The following is a 21343-nucleotide window of genomic DNA, read 5'->3' as shown; positions in this document are numbered from 1 at the left end:
AAAGGATTCGGATTTGAGGCAAAGCAACTTTAACAATTTATTTTCTATTGAGACAGCGTGCATTATTCGTGACATTATTTTCCATTATTACAGATCTTTGATTAAGGTGGTATATATTGCCTCAAGTATATGCTAAAGAAAATTCTGAACACTCATAATTATATATTTATTCGAGCAGTTGCCTGTGACATATGTATCGAATATGCATAACGAACGAATGACCATGATATCACCGGCTTCCCGTTTTTTTTTGGGAATTTCCTTCATCGTGTTCAGCGGATATGTTCTTCAATAAATCTGAAGGTAGTTAAATGCTTAAAATATTTAGAGGAGGCAAATGAAGACAACGATGCACTTATCAAATGCTTATGATATCAAGTGGTTCGAGTCCTTTCTGTTTATGAAATGATATCGATTTTCGTCGATCTATATTTTTTTGTTCTTTTTATATATCTTCTATTTCAAAGTCCTTATTATTTACAGATCGAACAAGTGTAACTGTGACTGAGACAAATACACAAAGGAGTAGTGCAACATATGTGTCTACAAGAGACTCAGCGATGACAGAGTTCATAAACATGATAACTAGTGACACATCCCTGGCAATAACTACGAATAGTACGCCCTTTACTTCACGGGAATTATCCAGTACAGCATCTAAAACGGCAAATAATGACATTCCACCTGTTATGAATGAGACATCAACACAAACAATAACAGGTATTGTACATGTTGACACAAAGTCACCTGTTTGTCATGTCATATACATTTATAGTGTATAAATACATCAACTGAATTGTTAACATTTCTATCACAAATCTTTATCGAAATGTACAGATTTTTTTTTTTTTTTTTTTTTTTTTAATTTTATCTCAAATCACATGTCTTTTACTCTGATAAAAGTGTTTCTTCCTTCGCCTCATAACCATGACAAAACCATGACAAAACCGACGATGATGATGATGATGATGATGATGATGATGATGATGATGATGATGATGATGATGATGATGATGATGATGATGATGATGATGATGATGATGATGATGATGATGATGATGATGATGATGATGATGATGATGATGATGATGATGATGATGATGATGATGATGATGATGATTGACTAACAATGCTATGAGTTGTGGTTTCATTACATGTATTTAAAAATTTTAATGAATGTTTTGAAGCAAACGGAGAGTGGAGTATATGGAATGGCTGGACCTTCTGTGTAGTAAATTGTGTTCGGGAGGATACAACAAATGGGACACAAAGAAGACGGAGAACATGTAATGGTTCGGAATGCTCTGGTGATTACATAGAAGACCGAGCATGCTCAGAGCCAGATATATGCAAAGGTACGAAAGCATCATTGTACGACGTGCCATGTGTTGGGGTTTATTTCTAATATTTGTTTTTAAACCTGTGTATTATTTACTTTCACCTACCAATTTTTAACTTCACATTTCAGACCTCACATTTCTGTAGTACCCTAGCCAACAGGAATGTTGCCAATTTGATTTATTAGTCCCTTGTCGGTTTCTGAATTTTCTTCATCCTCTTGGTACTTCGTATTCCATGTTTTTATGTTTCTACATGTATAATTTTTATTACACGTTTAAGCTTACATTTAAATTATGTCTGGAATAAAACTTAACCTGCATATCTGTGGATTTTTATGACACCATATATATGATAAAAACTTTGTCCTTATATAATTAAAATCATCATAGATACAAGGACTAAATTTAGTATATACTCCAGACGCGCGTTTCGTCTACAAAAGACCCATCAAAGACGCTCGACTCCAAAAAAGCCTAACAGGCCAAATAAAGTACGAAGTTGAAGAGCATTGAGGACCAAAATTCCTAAAAGACTTGCAAAATACAGCTAAGGTCATCTATGCTTGAGGTAGAAAAGCCTTAGAATTTTGATTTTTTTTTTTTTTAAACAGTTCCACTTTGTAAATACATTTGTTTTTCGAACCATGCATCTTCTTGAAATATATACATAATTCATAGATAATTTCAACAACATCTTTGTCCTGAAAAGAATGTTCATTATTCTTACAGTACATTTTTATGCATTCTTTGTTGTTGTTTTATCACGTATAAGCTAGTTTATCTGGGGAGTTGACATAATTATTCGAAACTGAATACACAATAATTTAATTTAAAAAAAACACAGCTAAGCTATATGCTTTAAAGAGTTTATATGTCAATGCGAAACACATAGCAAAATTTGAATACAATCAGCTTAAGTTAGAGACAAGTGTCAACCCATCCCCCCTAAATGGCAAATTCGTTCCTATGTGATTTTTTAGTATTCCAATGAACCATTTCATTGAAGTCCATTTAAGTTCATTTACGTATTTTGCTGACACGCAATCTAGTTTGTATGTTAGTTTTTATCCTATTTACATAATAAATCATCAAGTAAAAGATTACACAATACAAGAACACTTTTCATTTTGTTATTTTAGGAATGAGACCAAGGAAACTGTTATGTAAATGCCCTAAGAGGTTAATAAATACAAAATGGCACAACCTTGATGGAAAGAATATAACAGATGATGAAGTAAAGAAAATTGTACTCAAAGATTTCAACCAGAATATAAAATCCGAGATCTCAGTTGACAAGAAAGCAGTATCTAAAGAGTCACGAAAGAAAAACTCATCGGCAAACAAAAGAAAATCTTCACAATCTTTAGGATGGGGCAGCATTATTTTTCTCGTTCTGCCAGTGATCTTCTTGATTGCCATAGACATACTACACTGTTGTATTCACTTCCGATCACGCTCTGGTGGCAGGAAACCGAACCGAATTAGACCAATAAGGAACACCCACGATCAGAGAACTAGTACTAAGCCTGTGCAAGAAAATGACAATGTAACCGAAAGTTATTACGCAAGCAGATGTGGAAATGATTATCATCCTGACGAAATGAAACGTGAAACCTATCAGAGAAGAAGGGACGACAACAATCAACAAGGCAGAAATGAATGGTTGCAGTACATATAACGCGTATTAACTTAAATGAATGGTTGCAGTACATATAACGCGTATTAACTTAAATGAATGGTTGCAGTACATATAACGCGTATTAACTTTCCTAGCTTTATTTAAAACTGTGCTCATCAGAATGATTTCTTTATAAACTCTTTTTTTACTTTACTAACTGTACTATCATATGGGAAATTGGTCTTTTTTTTTAATAAAACATATTTTATAAAGGAGATTATATGCATATAACAAACTCAATAGAGGTGGTCAACGAAAGAAAAACATAATATACTTCGTGGTTTTCGTGGATGACTTTATCAACGAATTTAAGTGTCCAACGAAATAAAACATCCATTGTCCAAATCAAGACGCGGACAGATCCCCATCGGAAGGTTTGAATACTGATATGATCTAGAGAATATATTGAATAACGTCAAATCGGAGAATACTTTAATGGCAGTAACAGAACTACAACCGCATGCAAGATTATACCCATTTAATCTTAAATAACCTAAAATGTACAACTTTTGATTTTTTAATTCTCAAAAAAAATATTTTGATCGATAAAAGTCAGATTTCCGGTATTGATATGCTAGTATGAAGTGTTCGTTTTATATCCTCAATGTTCTCGTACATATGGGAAATAATAATTTCATGCTGGGCTTGATTTTGATAAGAATTATTTGACAATTCAATTTACGTTTATGGCATTTGTTTATGTTACTGTTTTCTTTAGGTGACATGTTTATGGCCTCATTTACACCTTTGATGGTCTTTAGTCCGTTGATCACTTTATCATGGGTTAATTAGTGTTATCACTACGATTTACACGGTAAATGTTTACTTTGCAATTTCTTTCAATCCAGACTATTTGTAACCTTCTTTTCTGAATTTTTCAATTTTTTTTTCTCAAGAAAACTAAAATCCACGAATTTAAAAACCCGCGAACATGTAAATATTGCTCAAACCACGAAAATTGATGCCCACGAATTAAAGTACCCTCACAGTAGTAAAAATATGAATGCACGTTTTACATTTGACAAAATGTTAACTGTATCATGGCACACTGACACTGTTCATTATAGCAACAGCTTGTCTGAGGGGCGAACGATACCAGGGGGACAGTCAAACGCATAGTAAATAATCATCAGTAGGAAAATATACTAGCTTTCGTAATTATTAAGTATGATGTAGATATATTAATTCATTATACCCTAAAAAGACATAACACTTTAGGACTATAATGGTTAAGGTGATACCCAACACCTTAACGAATATTGATTTATCTCGTTTAATTTTCAGCAAAATGTTGACAAAATGATAATTGCACATGTAATTTATGTATATGTTACAGGACTATTCTGAATTTAGGCATTTAGTAAAATGCCTGAAAATTTTTGGCATTTTACAAAAAAGCCTGAGATAGTTAAAGAATGAAATATAAGAAATAAAAACAATTGAAAGCTTTGAGCACCAGAACAGTTTTATTTATTATAAATATACTTAATAAGAAAGAAGAGTTAAATTATCAAAAATAGATTTTTACTGAATTATCCCAAAAAACTTCTCAAAATGTTTGGATGACAGAACTTATATTTGTCATGAACTTTTGTAAAAACATAATTGTTTGGCGTCAAATCTGGTTTAAGCACTTTAACCATATTTGGAGAAACCAGAGTCATTACATTTAGCTCTTTCGTTACCTTTACTGACAAAACACATAACGTTTGACAGCAGCAGTTAAAACATTTGTCCTTTATCTAGGTCAATCCCATACAGAAATAACCCATATGAATTATTACCAAATTGCTCACGTCTAAACAAATGCATATATTTGTGACTGAAAGCAAACAAAAACAATCAGTTAATTAGATCATGTCACATCCAGGTCATTGACAATGTGAAAACGGTTGCAGCGAGATATGAATAGCTAGTTTAGCAATACAAAGATAACACTAAAAAACATACTAGTATTATATTCTTAGAAGCCCGGATGACACATTTCACACAAATGGCCAAATCATTTTATTATATAACAGAAAAGTACAAAAATGAACATGAATAATATGATAACCAAATAAACAAAAAACTTCAGACACTTGTACATCATTTGGTGAATATTTGATAAAAGTGGCTCATACAGTTATTTGGTAAAAATTTTTGGAAAAATATTGATTGTGGTTGAAATTTTAAAAAGTATTGGAACTTTCACAACATGACAACACAATTGTTTATTTTTATCCCCTATTTTTTGTCCAGCCTGCGACTTTTGTAGCAGAAAGATCGAAATAGGTATAGTGATACGGTGGCGTCGGCGGCGGCGTTATTTACCTTCTTAAATTGAAGGTTGGAGACCTAAATGCTTCATACTTTTTATAAAAATGCCTCAGTCGTGTGATGAATTTATCGTCTGTCACATGTCCATTGTCCTTGATCTCATTTTCATAGTTCAGTGACTACTTAAAATTCCTTTTTTTTGTAATACTGAGTAATATGATAACTATATTTGGTATGTGCGTACCTTGCAAGTTTCTCATGCCCGTCAGACAGTTTACAGTTGACCTCCAACGCATTTCATGGATTAGTGAACAAGGTTAAGTTTTAACGGTCAAGTCTATAAGCAAGAGAGGTCTAGTATATTCACTGTATGGAAAGACTAAGGTGTACATGTCTAACTGACAGATACCGTCTGACCTTGAACTCATTTTCATGGTTCAGTTGTCAAAGTTTTTATTTAGTTTGGTATTTTTTCAAATACTATATTTGGTTTATGGGATATTTTATATGTTAGTCTCGCATGTTTTATTTGACCTTGGCGTAATTTTTCGGTTTATTGCCCAGTGTTAAAATCGTGTGTTTCAGTTTTCCTGAACTGTAAGTAATAGGCAACTTTAGTTGTTGTATGGAAGAATTTTAAGATGTTTATATGTTATCCTTGTGTTGTTCATCTAATTTCGACCTCAATGGGTCAATTTCATGGTTGATGTCAATGTTTATATATATAAGAAAAAGATGTGGTATGATTGCCAATCAGACAACTGTCCCCAAGAGACCAACATGACACAGACATTAACAACTGTAGGTCACTGTATAGCCTTCAACAATGAGCAAAGCCCATACCACATAGTCCGCTAGCTGAGCTATGATCTATAGGTCAATTATTTTAGTTTATTGAATGATTGTAAGGTGTATATGTATCTCTTGTTTGGTTTATATGACCTTGATCTCATTTTCTTTGATCATATCAAGTTTTCATGCTAGCTGTAGTAGTTTAGATTCTTACATTGATACCAGTGGATTATCGGATTTATCCAATCGAGATAGTTAAATTATCAATTTTAAAGTCCGATAATCCACGAGTAACTATGTAAGAATCTGTTTCTCTAATGATTAAAAAGACATATTCTTTTTTGTTTACCGAAAATCCCCTTCGAGTGCCTTTCACATTGCACGAAGTTGTCAATTTCATTAACACCTGTTATCATATTTTGGTTCATCCAGTCAGCCAAAAAGGTCATGACCCTTAAACTCATCCAATGATCTTCTGAGATAACCAGCAACCACACGTTGATTCAATTTTTTTATACAATGGGTTCGAAAAGGGATAAATGTCCATAGAATTAGAGAAAATATTTATATCTATGACTATCAATATGATATCATTGATTGGTAAAAATGTGCGAAATTTCAGCGTGTGCACTCTTTTTACAATCTTCTTCTTAGTTCAACCGGGTTAATATGTTCACGTCATGAACTATTCCTAAGTAGTATATTTTTATATTTAGTACACGAAAGATCCCTTACTAGCAAGTTCGAAGAGAGTATTTCGAATGGCAAACAATACAATAAGTCCATTTTAATTGTACAAAAGGTATTCTGGTTATTTAAATACAGAGAAATGATATTTGATGTTTGAATTGAACCACAACTGGCGCAGTTACAAGGCCAAATAGTTATTGCCATAATTTTACACCCGTTTTCTTCAATTGCTACTCTTTGAAAGTCACAAAGCTATGCTAAACAATTTTTTCGTGATCCCTATTAATTTAGATTATTGCAGTCAACCTTGCAAAACTAAACTCAGCGTGTAAAAATTCACAAAAATGCTAAAACTGCGAAGATTTTAGTAATTTAGCATGACTTAATGATGTTAGTTCATTTTAATAATTTTGTAAAACTGCTGTATTTTTGGGCAAAAAAGGAGTCTTACTGTATCTAATCACTTTTGTAAAGATTTTGTAAATGCTCTTCAAAAACTTGTTTCACCCTAAATATGAGGTCCTGCCTTCTTATTTCCAAATTGATAATTATCTCATGGGGAAATGTAGGCCTTTTTTAAAACTCAAGTTAGTAGCTGTAAATTCAATTTCATGCAGTCAAAATCAGGACCAGAAATATCTTCATTTAAATATCACAGCGCTGTCCCCACACACCCGAAACTCGAAATTCTGTACCTGATACATGAATGTCATTTTAGAATTAAAACAATATTGTAACTATCTGACTGAAATATGAAACCGGCGAAGGGAGACAAACACAATTTAAATTATGTCTTAAAAGTCCGTACAATTGTAAGCTTAAGTTACTTGCGTTAATGTACTTACGTTTCGTTTGAAACTTAAAATTCTCTAATAAGTCTCTTTAGTCACCCCAGATCAAAAAGTTATAAAGCCAAACAAGTACAAAGTTGAAGAGCATTTAGGTCCCGAAATTCTAAAATGTTGTGCTAAAAAATGCTAAGGTAATTTCTAAGGATAAAAAAATCCTTTGTTTTTCGAAAAATTCAAATTTTGTAACAGAAAATCTATTAAAATGACCATATAATTGATTTTCATGTCTACATCGAAGTGCTGACTACTGCTGTTGATACCATTCTGGACGAAACGTCCAGTGACATCTACTCAGTAGTGTAAATAATTATAAACGGTACCAAGATTATAATTGTATACCCCAGACGTGTGTTTTCTCTGCACAAAAAAGGGCATTTGTAGTATACCGCTGTACGAAATTCATAAATCGATAGAGAAAAAACAAATCCGGGTTATAAACTAAAACTGAGAGAAATGTATCAAATAAAAGAGAACTACGATACAGACACAACACCGAAATGTAACACACACAGAAACGAACTGTAGTGTAACAATGGCCATTTGCCTGACTTGGTACAGGGTATTTTTTTTATAAATGGTGGGTTGAACCTGGTTTTGTGGCATGCAAAACCTCCTGCTTTAATTGCAGTGATAATTATACATTAAAATGACAACATTAGACGACAGGGTTTCAATAAATAAACAGATAAATGGGATAAAATATAGGACAGAAAAACAATCGAATAATAGCCATCAAAAGGTAACAGGTTAAAAGATATTTTTATACGCCAGTCGCGCGTTAGGTCCACACAAAACTATGCTCAGATGTAAAAAGTTTGAAAGCCCTAACAACTACAAAGATGAAGATCGACGAGGACCGAAAGATCAAAAAGGCCAGGGTTATCTGCCTGGAACAAACACATCATTATGTATGTTATTATCAAGAAAAATACATAGTTTTGCAAACAGTTAATTTTATAAAATGACTATATAACAGCTATACATGATTAAACTGAAGTGGTGACTAGCTATATGATAAAAACGAATACATTTCAAAATCACAGCCTTGTTAGCCATAGTCAATGCAATGCCCAAAGTGACGTCACATATAAATTTCTAAAACGTGTTCCAAAACTTAAGAAAGTGTTTGATTCAAATTCAAGATTAGATTTGTATGACTTATGTAACTTATATTAATAACAGTGAAAATTGTAATACTAATTAATATTTAATGGTAGTAATTAGATAATTATTTGTATTGTCTAGATTTGTGGGTTTTTCTTCTGATCAAACTGCAAACCAAATATATATATGGTGTAAATTTCCTTGATCCAAAATTAAATCTACCAAATGAACTGGATGAGAAGTTATCCCCAACACAACACACGAATAAAACACAGAAAAAAGTACGATTTACAACTACAAACGTTGAGAAATTTGACAAAATCTAATGACAACAACTAACACAACATCAAAACCCAATAAAGTAATTTGGGATGGAAAAGTACCGTGTAACGTCTTAAAGCAAAACGACTTCACACTCAGCAAAACAGTCACATTAGGGAATAAGACTCACTTAACACTTTCTACCAAATTTAAAATGCAACAGTTGAATATTTATCAATTGTTTTCCTATCACAATAATAAATCTAATCATAGTGATTAAAATGTAACAACTATGTTAGAATTTTTTTTTCTTTTTTTCAAAGCAAATCTTGTTCAAATGTTTTAATTGTAAACAAAAGTGAATGCACCGGTCTATATATATCCATACATTTGTACATGTTGTAAGTTCTTCTAATCGAGCCTTTTTTCATTTTCATGAGTTCAACTAGATAACGTAACTCTTACATGCCTTTGGATAAAAGTAATTGAAATGCAATTAATTACATTGGCAATGTATTTGTAATGTTATGAATAACATTTGAAGATCAATGTAATTGTGACATTTTTGATGTTTTAAATAGTATCACATTTCAAAAATCAATGTTATTGTAATGTACTTAATTACATTTGAAAATCAATGAAATTGTAATGAAACTAATTACATTTTAAAATCAAATAATTGGAATGTAATTAATTATTTTGGCAAATACTTGAACCCAGGTGTGATTCACACATTAATTTGACCTTGTGGTGATACATATATTGTTTGTATTTATTTGAATCTTTTATAATCACCACATTCATAATGACTCTAAAAAACCATTACGTTTGTGTAACAGGCTAACACGATTGAAGGTACACATTTCTTTAGTATATACATTTTTACACAATTAATGTTAACATAATCAAGGACCCTTACATTTGTGTACTTGACAAGTTTCCTGTAAAAGGAAACTAAAGTAATTTACATATATCACATATATACATAGTTCGCACTTCAGACACAACAGGAAAACAAAATGGAAGGTAATAATTTCTTTAGTTTATATATTTTCACACAATTAATGTTAACATAATCAACGGCATCACTTGGTTTATCTATGCCTGATAACTTTGATCTTTGTTTTCTGAAAGTTATATAGAAAATGCGCGATATTGGCCGTTTGGAATAATTTGTGAAAATGTTGCTAAGCATTTTGTAGAAAATGTAGAATTTTAAATGTATGTATGTGTTGTATGTGCTGATACGTGTACCACTGTATAGTTTCGTTAGCCTAGTATTCATTGCTTTATCAAAAGCATAATTCAAATTTTTATTTTAATAGAAACTTCGATGGGATATTATTTACAAACATGCAGGTTGATATAAGTAGCAATGGGAAGTATAGATATTGTGGCCGTTGGGGACAGTTGTGGGAAGACAGCTTTATTACATGCAATGCGACAAACTGATTTTAAAATTGGAAATGAACTAGAATTTATTAACATTCCACCAACGGTATTTGAGAGCTACCAAGTCAACTTTAAGTCACATGGAGTTTATATCAGGGTGAATTTACATGATACAGCAGGACAGGTAATACAAATCAAATTCATATGTCAAATCCTTATACGATCTAGAACTAGGAATCCTCAATTTTTTTCAGTTATTCCTTATTCGGGGAACAAATGAACTACAGATGTAATATAAGGAGATATTGTATAATTGCTCATGAGACAACTCTCCAACAATAACCTAAGGGCTGTTACTAAATGTTCTACATTTTGCAGAAAATAAACCCTAGCTCAAAATGGCATGATGTCTTTAACAATAGTTCCAACAGCTTTAAAAAAACAACCCAATATTGTTAATGTCATTAAAATCACATCAACATGTCTGAGTATGTTGATTTGTTCAAAAATGTTTGATTTACTTTAAAACATGTCTGTCGTCTTAACTGATAACTGGAATTTAATTAATGATATCAAAATCTTTATAATTGTTCGAGATGTACTTGTTTAACAAAATGTAATCCAATATTTGTTATATCAACTTATGTAGCAATTTGAGATATAGGTAAAACAAAAATTAAAAAACATGGAATATACATATATAGAAACACACGTACGAGTTATCTATGCTTTTAAAACATTTATGCCTTAAATGTACAGATTTCATGGGAAACATTATTCAGAATTCGTTTCGTAGCATTCGTCTGTCGTTTTACTGATAGGATAACAGTACAAATTGACAATACACATGGGATAATTATTATGAAAGTTGATGTACGACTTTGTTATGTGTGATCGATTTTTTTTAGGAGAATTATGATAGACTACGACCGTTGGCATATCAACACAGTATTGATGTGGTGTTTTTGGTATTTGCAGTAATTTCCCCTGACTCTATCAAAAACATTGAAGCTAAATGGATTCCAGAAATTAATTACCACCTCAAAAATGTACCAAGGATTCTAGTTGGTACAAGATCAGGCAAGACAGTAATCATAAGTGATATATAGCTGTATATTTAAAAAAAAAAAACCATTGGCATGGAATGATTGAATACATAAGATGTGTCATTTACTATTTTCATTAAAACATGTCAATTCGGTGAATTGCAATGATGTAAAATGAGAGTCTGTCCTACAGCTTTCACTCAGCAACGTAATACCATAGCATAAATGCAATATTTTGAACACGGAAAATTACAGGAAAGGGAGTTGTTAGTTTGTCCAAATTGAATTACCATTGAAAGAAAGCCAATAACGGACACATAGGGAAATATGCCATATCAGCTGAGAAATTTACATTTTCAAAATTAAATTTCATTAAATAAATATTCTTTTTATATAACATTCTAATATGACGTCCTTATTACGCTTTGTTAACAAAGCCGTGTTCTAATGAGCATAAAAAATATGTTTGACACATGCGACAAACTAAACGTTGTTTCAATCGTTATTCTTTAAAATGGTTACATTTAAGCAGCTAGCATAAACTTTAATTATATAGTTCTATAAAACAAAATATATTTATCCTGCTCGTAGTTAAACTTTAAACTTATCAGATATGAAATGTAATGCACAGACTCCTCGGGGAGAAAACGGGAAAAGCCAAAAATTCTTACGGCATTTTCGTACGCTTCGACCTATGAAAATACTGTATTTGTCCTACTAGAATCGAAATAACACTCAGTGTAAAATATCGACAACTATAATGCCTACCCATGTTAAAATGAGCATAGAGCATGACATGACGGAATTATTTCTTAAACAATTGAACAAATCCCTTAACTTTTTGTTTCTCAATCTGTAAAGAAAATGTAGGAGACGATATTTCATTATCTTTTTATATGAAAGTCTCTTCAACTGTTTTTTTTTAAGAGAAAACACATCCCTAGTTTTATACGAAGCATTGTATTATAAATTATGGTTATTATTGAATATTTAGCTTATGTTACACATATGTGTGTGTTTGATCGTTTGATTTTTTTTGTGTTTAAACGCACTTTTTAAGCATCGCATTTAGGCTATTGAGTGTAGGCCAATTTTTGTTGGTGGAAGGAGCCAGAGTGCCCGGAGGAAACCCCACAACTTCAATAGGAAAACTGACAATCCTAGTCAATTAAGATTGGGATCGAGTGCACCCGAATGAGTGGGGGTTCGAACTCACAACCCCAGTATTGACTAGCTAGTGATTATAGTAGTTACTACTTAGACCACTCGGCCAACGAGGTCCCCGCTTCTTTACATTACCATTTTGAAATCTTGAATATATGGCAGTTTTGTAGTATCCAAATCTATGGCGTATTTATTATTTTCAAATCTATGACAGATATTTTAAAAGTGGCGGACCAGTCAGTACATATCCAAACAATGATTTCAAAACAAGTCGAAATGTCCAAAGGTTTCGAAAAATCTGCTTCTAAAAAGAGCCAGTATACAAAAACGCATAAGGAATACGACTTAGAAGCATATTCATAACCATTTGTAAATTTAACACAGACTTTAGAGTTGAAATCATGTCTCATTTTAAAACATGTATAGGTTGAAAATGTGTTGAGGTTAAAGGAAGTGTTATCGTTGCGTTTTTCATGTAAGCTTCATTTTCATGTAAATGTAAACTGGCATGGACATTAACTTGAAGATTTTTTTACCCTTTTTATTAGTTTTGTGATTAATAATTTGGTAATTGAGTTTTGGTATAAAGTATATTGTTATAAATAATTTTTTTCATTTCTTCAAAATAAATTATTATTAATACGGTTTTTTTTGTGTTGCGATCTTTCATGTTTTTCATTTAAATTCTTCAATGTTTCACTCATACCTGGCTGTAGTATTTACATAAAAGGAGATACAACAACAACCTGATTTTCATGTCTGTTTGCACCCTATACATGTTCACACCCTGCAATGATTTTTTCATACCTATCTGCAGTATTTATATCAAAGCAAGAGACCAAATTAAGCTTAAACCAATTAACAGCAATCATATATGTACATAAATAACATTTAATAATTAATTATCGATTTGATAAAAATAAACAACATATGATATAAATTTTATTCTGGAAATAAATATATATTTTTTATTAGGGAATATATACACATATGAACAAATATATCTAATAATTCAACTGGAATTTCAATAAAAATTGGGTGCAAATGTGTAAGGTGCGAACGGATGTAGGGCGCAAAAGTGTGTGGTACATATAAATTATCGGGTTGATTATCAGCCAAGAGCCACAATGTGAACCTTTTTTTCGCGAGTGAGCGCAGCGAACGAGCTAAAAAGTTTCACATTATGTCGAGTTGCTGATATTTCACGATATCTATAAAAAGAAAACTCGATTATCTTTTTATCGTTCTATTACTGGTCTTTTCCCTCTTCCTAAGACAGTTTTACTCTCGACGAAAGCAAGCTTAATAACATCTCCTCTCGGATTGTGACGTCGCTGATAACTTCTCCTCTCACATTGTGACGTGGCTGATAATGCCTGGTCTTGTTATGAAGCCTTGATACGAGAATTACGGTGCGACTGAGCAGGGTGATATAGACATAGGGAAGGACGATAAACATGTTTATTGGGCGCAAAATAGTCCAAATAATTATGACGTCTGGCAAGACTATTTGAATTTTTTGGGACACCGTCATAAGAAGTGTCCCAAAAAAAAAAATAGCCTTGCCAGACGTCATAATTATTTGGACTAGGCGCGAAACAGACCTGATCCCTTTACATCCTGGGGCTAACTTCAACCTTTACAGTTGATAAAGATTGAGGTATTATGAGAGAGTATTTTATTTTTATCAAATGGACCATTGAAAGTGGAATTGAAATATGACTAGTCTGGAACCTTTATTCTTGAAAGCAGATGTTAACCTTACTCAGTTGATGGTGTTGACACTCATTAGTCCAAGATTGCTCTGACGTCCAACGGCTGTTTGTCACAACTTGCACAAGCTGGCTGTGGCTGCGCCAGCGTGGGTCCCTCAGTCCAATCATTTCTGACGAAACAGCCGTTGGATGTCAGAACAATCTCGGATTAAAACTATATAAGGATTATCTTCGTGGTCAACATAATTTTACGTATATAATTTATTAATTTAATATTATATACTGTAGTTGTGTTGATGTTGTCGTGTATTTTTCGGGTATCAAATGGATTACTTAATCGAAAAATAGTTGTGATCATTGCAGTAAGTCGATGCTTTGGTCCATCAGGCATGTTGACTCTCCGACACCTTCAGATATCTTTTAGATTTAAAGCCATGGTTATGTATTCTTGTCATAACTGCAGCTACCAAGCGTTACGTTACAGCAGACGACTGTTATTGTTTGCAAATGGCGCCGGAAATCATACGATGTCGTAATCGTGCGATCGCAACATTGTTTTCATCAAACAACACTAAAACAACTTTCATTTAAAAACAAAAGTTTCAATATATTCAATCATTTAATAAATTCTATATTTATTGTTTATTTGTACAATAATGAGTTTCGTACTTTACCAACAGTTCGAGTTGCGCGGAAAATTCAAATTCGTCAGGTTCATATCTCCTTAAATCGTGACATAGTAGTCTCAATCATTCTATGGCAATGCATTATTTGAACATGTTGAAGTTTTTAACAACAAGAGATGGAGAAGAAATGGGAACTTGTTATGATTAAGATAATGTTAATTATTTTCTGAAGTCTGTTTCAAAAATATTAAATTCAGCATTGTGCGTATTTCATTTAATCGGAAGTGTTCCTAACTTTGGCATTTTTACGTATTATGTCTGTTTGTTTTGTTCATACAGTGTTATCAATATGTTTGAATTTTATGCGACTGTCATACAAGTGAGAGCGTTAGCTAGTTATAAAATCCAGATTTAATATCCCCTTTTCTACACAAGCAAGGAATATGAAAGTTGTTATTAGTTATCACAAGTATCAGGATTATGATTAATATTTCTATATGGATTTATATCAGGTTTTTTAATACCAACATGGTTGAGGGCATCCGATACAGTTTCTCAAATGTAATGTCATTTTTATAATTTTGACATATGTTGTAGGCCTTGTCGAGTTATAAAATAAAACACAAAATAAAACATAGGTCACCATGCTTGTTTTGAGAAAATGAGGCTGAAAATGGGTGATTTGTGCAATTTTGTAAAAATGTTAGGCAATGTAGGGAAATGTTTTCAGCAGATATTCTTCGTCGTATATTATTAAGATCGGGTTCAATCTGAATATGTGATTAGTGACAATCAGGTGAAAAAATCCTTACACGAATGACTATACAATTATTCAAGCCTTGCTTGAGATTGCGGACAAGATGCTAAATTTGGTATTTTTTTAACCCAAAAATATGGAAATAAAGAGTTTCTGAAAATGTTTTTTTTTTCATTTTTCTGCATTAACTGCATTTTGTCATGCTTTCTCCAAAACTCAAATAAAAAATATATGTCACTGTGCTGGATTCTATGATAAACGCGACAGTTTTCAGATGTATAAATATTGCTTGTAGAGAGCTACCTATCATTTTGTAATATTGTTTTCAATCATAAATAACTCTCTCTGTTTGTGGTCTAAGTGAGAAACATTTGAAGAAAAGTTATAACGGACTGTTGATAATTTTTACGGCTTTTAAAATCAAAGAATCGGCAATTTAGAACTTGAACTTTTTATGTTATCAGAAAACAAAAACAAAATCTTATAAAGGAGAATCTTAAAAGGATGCTTTTGTCCAGACAGAAAAACTAAACTATGATTATGAAATTTTTGGTTTGGCAAAAAACGATTGAATTAATAGCGAGCGGACTGTTTTTGTTCCTCTCCCAACTTTCCACACTATACCCACCTTAATTAAGATTTCATAACAAGTCACTTTTATAATCATGTACTATAATATACTTTCTCCTCAGTTTTTTTGGGGGGAGAGGGGGAGAAGGGGGAGAGGAGCAAGTTAAAATCCAAAATACTTCTCTCATAGCGTAATTTTTTTGGTAAATAACTATATATATAAAAAAAATCACCACAGCGCGACGCATTGCGGGGTGCATAAATATCGCACGTCCATTCCTTTGTCTGTCCTTACTGTCCTTCTTGTTAATTAGATTTTTCAAATGTACAATTCTATAAAACTTATATCGCATTGACACGTTCGAAAATCTGTGCATATCAACTATTCTTTAAAAGAGTTATGTCATTTGGAAATATTAATTATATTGGAAATTCCATTGTATTTGCTTTCATTCCGTCATTTCTCTAATATATTTAAAAAAAAATTAAAGAACAAAATAAACATAAAGCATGATACGCCATTCGTCATATGAAAACAACATAATAAATGTTTTTAAAATAACACGGGTAGAGGAAGTCATATCCTGACTCATTCTTTTTTCTTGCTCAGTAGGAAGATTATATATCACAACATGTTTTATATGATACCAAACTAAAGCTCAATAAAAATTCAAGAACCTACAAAATGAATTTAAGAATCATCATAATTAAGTATACAGATTTAAAGAATAATTTTTGAAACTAACAAGTACGTGAAGTTTTATTCAATAATTATAAATTATTTCTGATATACGGCGCGACATTTGAAACCCCCCCCCCCCCTTTTCATATAAACTGTAAAATCAAATTTTTAATCATACTTGAAAAGTATACAAATCTACAGATTAATATAATTAAGAAGTGTTTAAAGTGTGTAAAGTTTTAAGCAATAATCATAAATCGTTTTTGAGATACACAGCGAAATGTGAAAAAACACACACCTGTTTTAGTTACAAAGTCCTGTAACTCAAAAGTTAAATTTCTTCGTGAAATCAGAAAGGCTGAGTAGTTCCGATTCACCATGGAAAGAGACGATGCACACGAATCATGTTGACTAAAACCAAATCGTGGAAGGAACCTTAACGAACTAGAAAGTGATCTTTTAAATCTATTTTGAAATTTATGAGGAATGCCGTTTATCATTTCCATAAAACCCGAAAGTCATGTTAGTAGTTTCTATAAGCCTTAGACAGATTATTAAACGATATAAGCAAATCAGCCCTAATATAGATAAATAAGCATGTGAAATACTGAAAACGTTCCACTGTCGATATCAATCAAGAGTTAATATTGCTTTTCAAACAGGGCCAATACGAAACAAAAGCCGTATTGACCAATGGGCAAATACGGGACGTTCTCTTCTGGTTTCAATTTAAATTTAAATAAAAATAATGAAATAGACAGGTTAAATGATGTGCAATGTTTTGTAACGTCTTAAAGTTTTGAAACGAAAAGAACAGGGCCAATATAGAAACAACCGTTTTAATTTTCTAAAAATTATTTAATAAAAATGTTATGAAATGGCTGTTTCTGTATTGCCCTGTTATAGATTCACGATCAGCTGGATTGGCCATCGACTCTTTGAGTCACGGCTCCAATACAGCAAACTTCGAATATAAAACAGGGCCAATACAGAAACAACCCATTAATCACACTATACTATTGGACTAATTGGACATAGTTATACATGAACGAGTTTAGAGTCCGCAAACTTGAGCTGTGGGTTACTTAAGTTACCACAGCTATTTAAGGGCTATTAAAGTTAACAAGAATTTTACCAGAAGGATCCGAAGGACAGACAGAGGAATGGACATGCGATATTTTATGTGCGCGCTATATGGTTAAAAAAAGTTATTGACCAACGCTATGCGAGAAGGATTTTAATCGCAACTAATCCAATCGTATCTGCCAAATAAAAGAAATCTAAGATATAGTTTCATTTTTTGGTCAAAAGCATTCGTTAGCGAATTGAAGACTTCTCCTTTATAAGATTTTGCTTTTATTATCTGACCACATAAAACAGAAGATGTGGTATAATTGCCAATGAGACAACTCTCAACAAGAGACAAACATGACACAAAAATTAATAACTATAGATCACATTACGGTCTTCAACAATGAGCAAATCCCATATCGCATAGTCACCTATAAAAGATCACGAAATGATAATGTAAAACAATTCAAACAAGAAAAGTAACGGCCTAATTTATGTGAAAGAATTTATGTACAAAAAAGAAGTTCTGTTTGCAGGATAACGCTGAGTTCACACGTAATTCTAATTCGATTCGCATTAACTTATTCGAATTAGTTTTATTCGCATTCAAAATGTTTTACGTACTAGTCTCACGTAAATTCTAATTCGAATTGCAATGCGCGTTAAATTTGATTTACTGTCAAAACGACGTTAACTTTTAATTCGTTTCAACAAAACTGGATTTCTCAGTGATTAAAAGGTGAATAAAAGGATTTTATGGAATATTTGTAATGAAACAGCAACCCACCAAACAAAACAAAATAAATCTAGAGGTCAACATACGGTATGAAATAATATACGAGTGTGTACAGTAAATGTACCTGTATGTCAAGTTCTAAATTGCCGAGTCTTTAATTTTAAAAGCCGTAAAAATTATCAACAGTCCATAATAACTTTGAGCATTTAGCCCGCAATGACAAGCAAGGCTTGAATAGTTGTATAGTTATTCATGTATTCATGTATTGATTTATTTTTTTTCCTTTTTGTCACTTATCGCAGCTTCAGATTGAACCCGATTTTAATAACTTGCGAAGAAAAATATCTGCTCCGAAATTTTTTAACATTGCCTAATTTATTTTACAAATTTGCACAAATCCCCAATTTTCAGCCTCAATTTTCTCGAAAACAAGCAGGGTGACCTATGTTTTATTTTGTGTTTTATTTTATAACTCGCCGAAGCCTACAACATATTACAAATTTATAAAAATCACATCTAATCGAGAAACTGTATCGGATGCCCTTAAGCACAGTGGAAGTTTGCTATCGGAAAAAAACCCAGAAATTGGAGCATCGAAAATCCACATTACATTTCTTATTACGGAAAATCACTATCATTACGTCCCGCACAAAGTGACGTTTTCCAGGAATTCAAACGCTTAACGTCGGGCTAAGTGTTGTTTTCTTTGAAACTGTAGCAGATGCCCTTCGGTTTGATGCTAGCTTGTCAAAGTTATTGAAATATTTATTACGGAATTTTAAATATTGTTACTGTTTTCCTCGTCATTTAATAATTTACAATTGAGCAAAATGTTTTTTTTGGAATTTATGGTAACTAGATATAGGGAGATGTGGTGTGAGTGCCAATGAGACAACTCTCCATCCAAACAACAATTTAAAAATTAAACCATTATAGGTTAAAGTACGGCCTTCAACACGGAGCCTTGGCTCACACCGAACAACAAGCTATAAAGGGCCCCAAAATTACTAGTGTAAAACCATTCAAACGGGAAAACCAACGGTCTAATCTATATAAACAAAACGAGAAACGCTACCTATTTCTATTTCAAACTTGTGGTCCATTAGACAGGTATATTGAGGACAATTGTATTTCAATATTTAAATGAGATGCTCACCATATTTGCAATACAACATTTTAAGATGACTGACGTATTTGTTAATAAGGTTAACGTATAATAGTTATCAAAGGTACCAGGATTATAATTTTATACGCCAGACACGCGTTACGTCTACATAAAACTCATCAGTGACGCTCATATCTAAACAGTTAAAAAGCCAAAAAAGGACAAAGTTGAAGAGCATTGAGGAACCAATATTCCCAAAACGTTGTGCAAAAACCAGCTATGGTAATCGACTTCTGGGATAAGAATATCCATAGTTTTTCAAAAATGTCGACGTTTATAAACGGGTTTTTATAACAATGTCCATACATATATTGATGTTCATGTCAACACCAAAGTGCTGACTACTGTGCTGGTGAACTAAAGAACGACATAAACAACCAGTACAATCAGTACATAAAACAATTGTCTTAACATTGATTACAATATGATATGGATTTGTCATGCTCTTTATCCGTTTCCCTTTTGTCAGAATCCCGTGATGATGAACGTATTTTGGCTCACCTGAAAAAAATGAAACAAATGCCAGTAATGCAAAAAGATATAGATGTAATCTGTAAAAGACACAGTTTGGAATACTTTGAAACATCTGCTGAAACTGGATATGGGATAGAAGCATGTTTGAACGCAGCTGTGAGTATTATAAAAGAACATCATACGTTATGTGTCAGTTTATTTACTTATTTTACGCGTTTTGTCAATATGTACTTCATTCTTATACTCAATACGAAGTAAAACTTTTGGTAAATTGTGAGGACATATGCTATTTGTTTTTCAATATTGTACACAATTATTCCTTTTATGAGTCTTTCTGTTATTTTCATAGTTTGATAACTGTCTTATGTGTGTATTACTTTCATCTCCTTTGATTCATAGAACGAGTACTGACAATTCGATTTAAGAATGAAATGCTTCTTTTGCTGTTCTGTTAGAGTGTAAAAGCGGTTACCTAAGCATATTAAATCAGAAACCGGGAATTGCATCACACAAAACAAATGAACACAATCAACGCTTTTAAATCCCTTTAGCAGTAACACCAACAACACAAAGTCATCACTAGTAATTGTGTGTCAAAAGGTACATCAAAAAAACTACACTTGCAGTGTAGTTTAAAATTGACCCCACGTTTCATTGCCAAAAAGGTTTTTTTAAAGATAACATTTCAAACTTAAAATGACACTATTCTTGTTCTATCAATATATTGGATTGATAACAATTTATTGACACTGTAAATAGACTGACTGCTTTTATCTCTTTACTGAAATAGAAAGTACAAAAAATAGTTCAAGCTACTGAAGAGTATGCTAATTAGCTTTTCAATAAATACATACTATTTACTGGGATACCAGTAGAGCTTGCATTTTAGTCATCAAACGATTGATTGTTAGTTGCTATTAATAAAACGAAATACTGTATTTGAAATAAAGTAAAAGTTGTAATATTTGTT

The 21343-nt window shown here is 32.2% G+C and overlaps 1 protein-coding gene across 1 annotated transcript; it reads left to right on the top strand.

Annotated features, from left to right (window-relative positions):
• Positions 1–9922: 9922 nt before the first annotated feature.
• On the top strand, positions 9923–21208 carry LOC134695348 (rho-related GTP-binding protein RhoB-like). The gene is made up of 5 exons (XM_063556572.1): positions 9923–10001; positions 10301–10551; positions 11276–11447; positions 20369–20529; positions 21164–21208. The coding sequence occupies exons 2-5, from the start codon at positions 10351–10353 to the stop codon at positions 21206–21208; spliced, it is 579 nt and encodes a 192-aa protein (XP_063412642.1). The 5' UTR covers positions 9923–10001; positions 10301–10350.
• The last annotated feature ends 135 nt before the right edge of the window (positions 21209–21343 follow it).

Source organism: Mytilus trossulus, chromosome 13 (assembly GCF_036588685.1).
Source record: "Mytilus trossulus isolate FHL-02 chromosome 13, PNRI_Mtr1.1.1.hap1, whole genome shotgun sequence".
Taxonomy (NCBI): Eukaryota; Metazoa; Mollusca; class Bivalvia; order Mytilida; family Mytilidae; genus Mytilus; species Mytilus trossulus.
This window is presented reverse-complemented; position numbering and strand designations above follow the sequence as displayed.

What these genes read in the sequence shown, in the direction of transcription:
- LOC134695348 (XM_063556572.1), top strand. Translation starts at nt 10,351, where the DNA reads ATGGGAAGTATAGATATTGTGGCCGTTGGGGACAGTTGTGGGAAGACA. An exon ending in TACATGATACAGCAGGACAG is followed by an intron (nt 10,552 to 11,275) that starts GTAATACAAATC and finishes GATTTTTTTTAG; the next exon opens with GAGAATTATGATAGACTACG. An exon ending in TCTAGTTGGTACAAGATCAG is followed by an intron (nt 11,448 to 20,368) that starts GCAAGACAGTAA and finishes CCCTTTTGTCAG; the next exon opens with AATCCCGTGATGATGAACGT.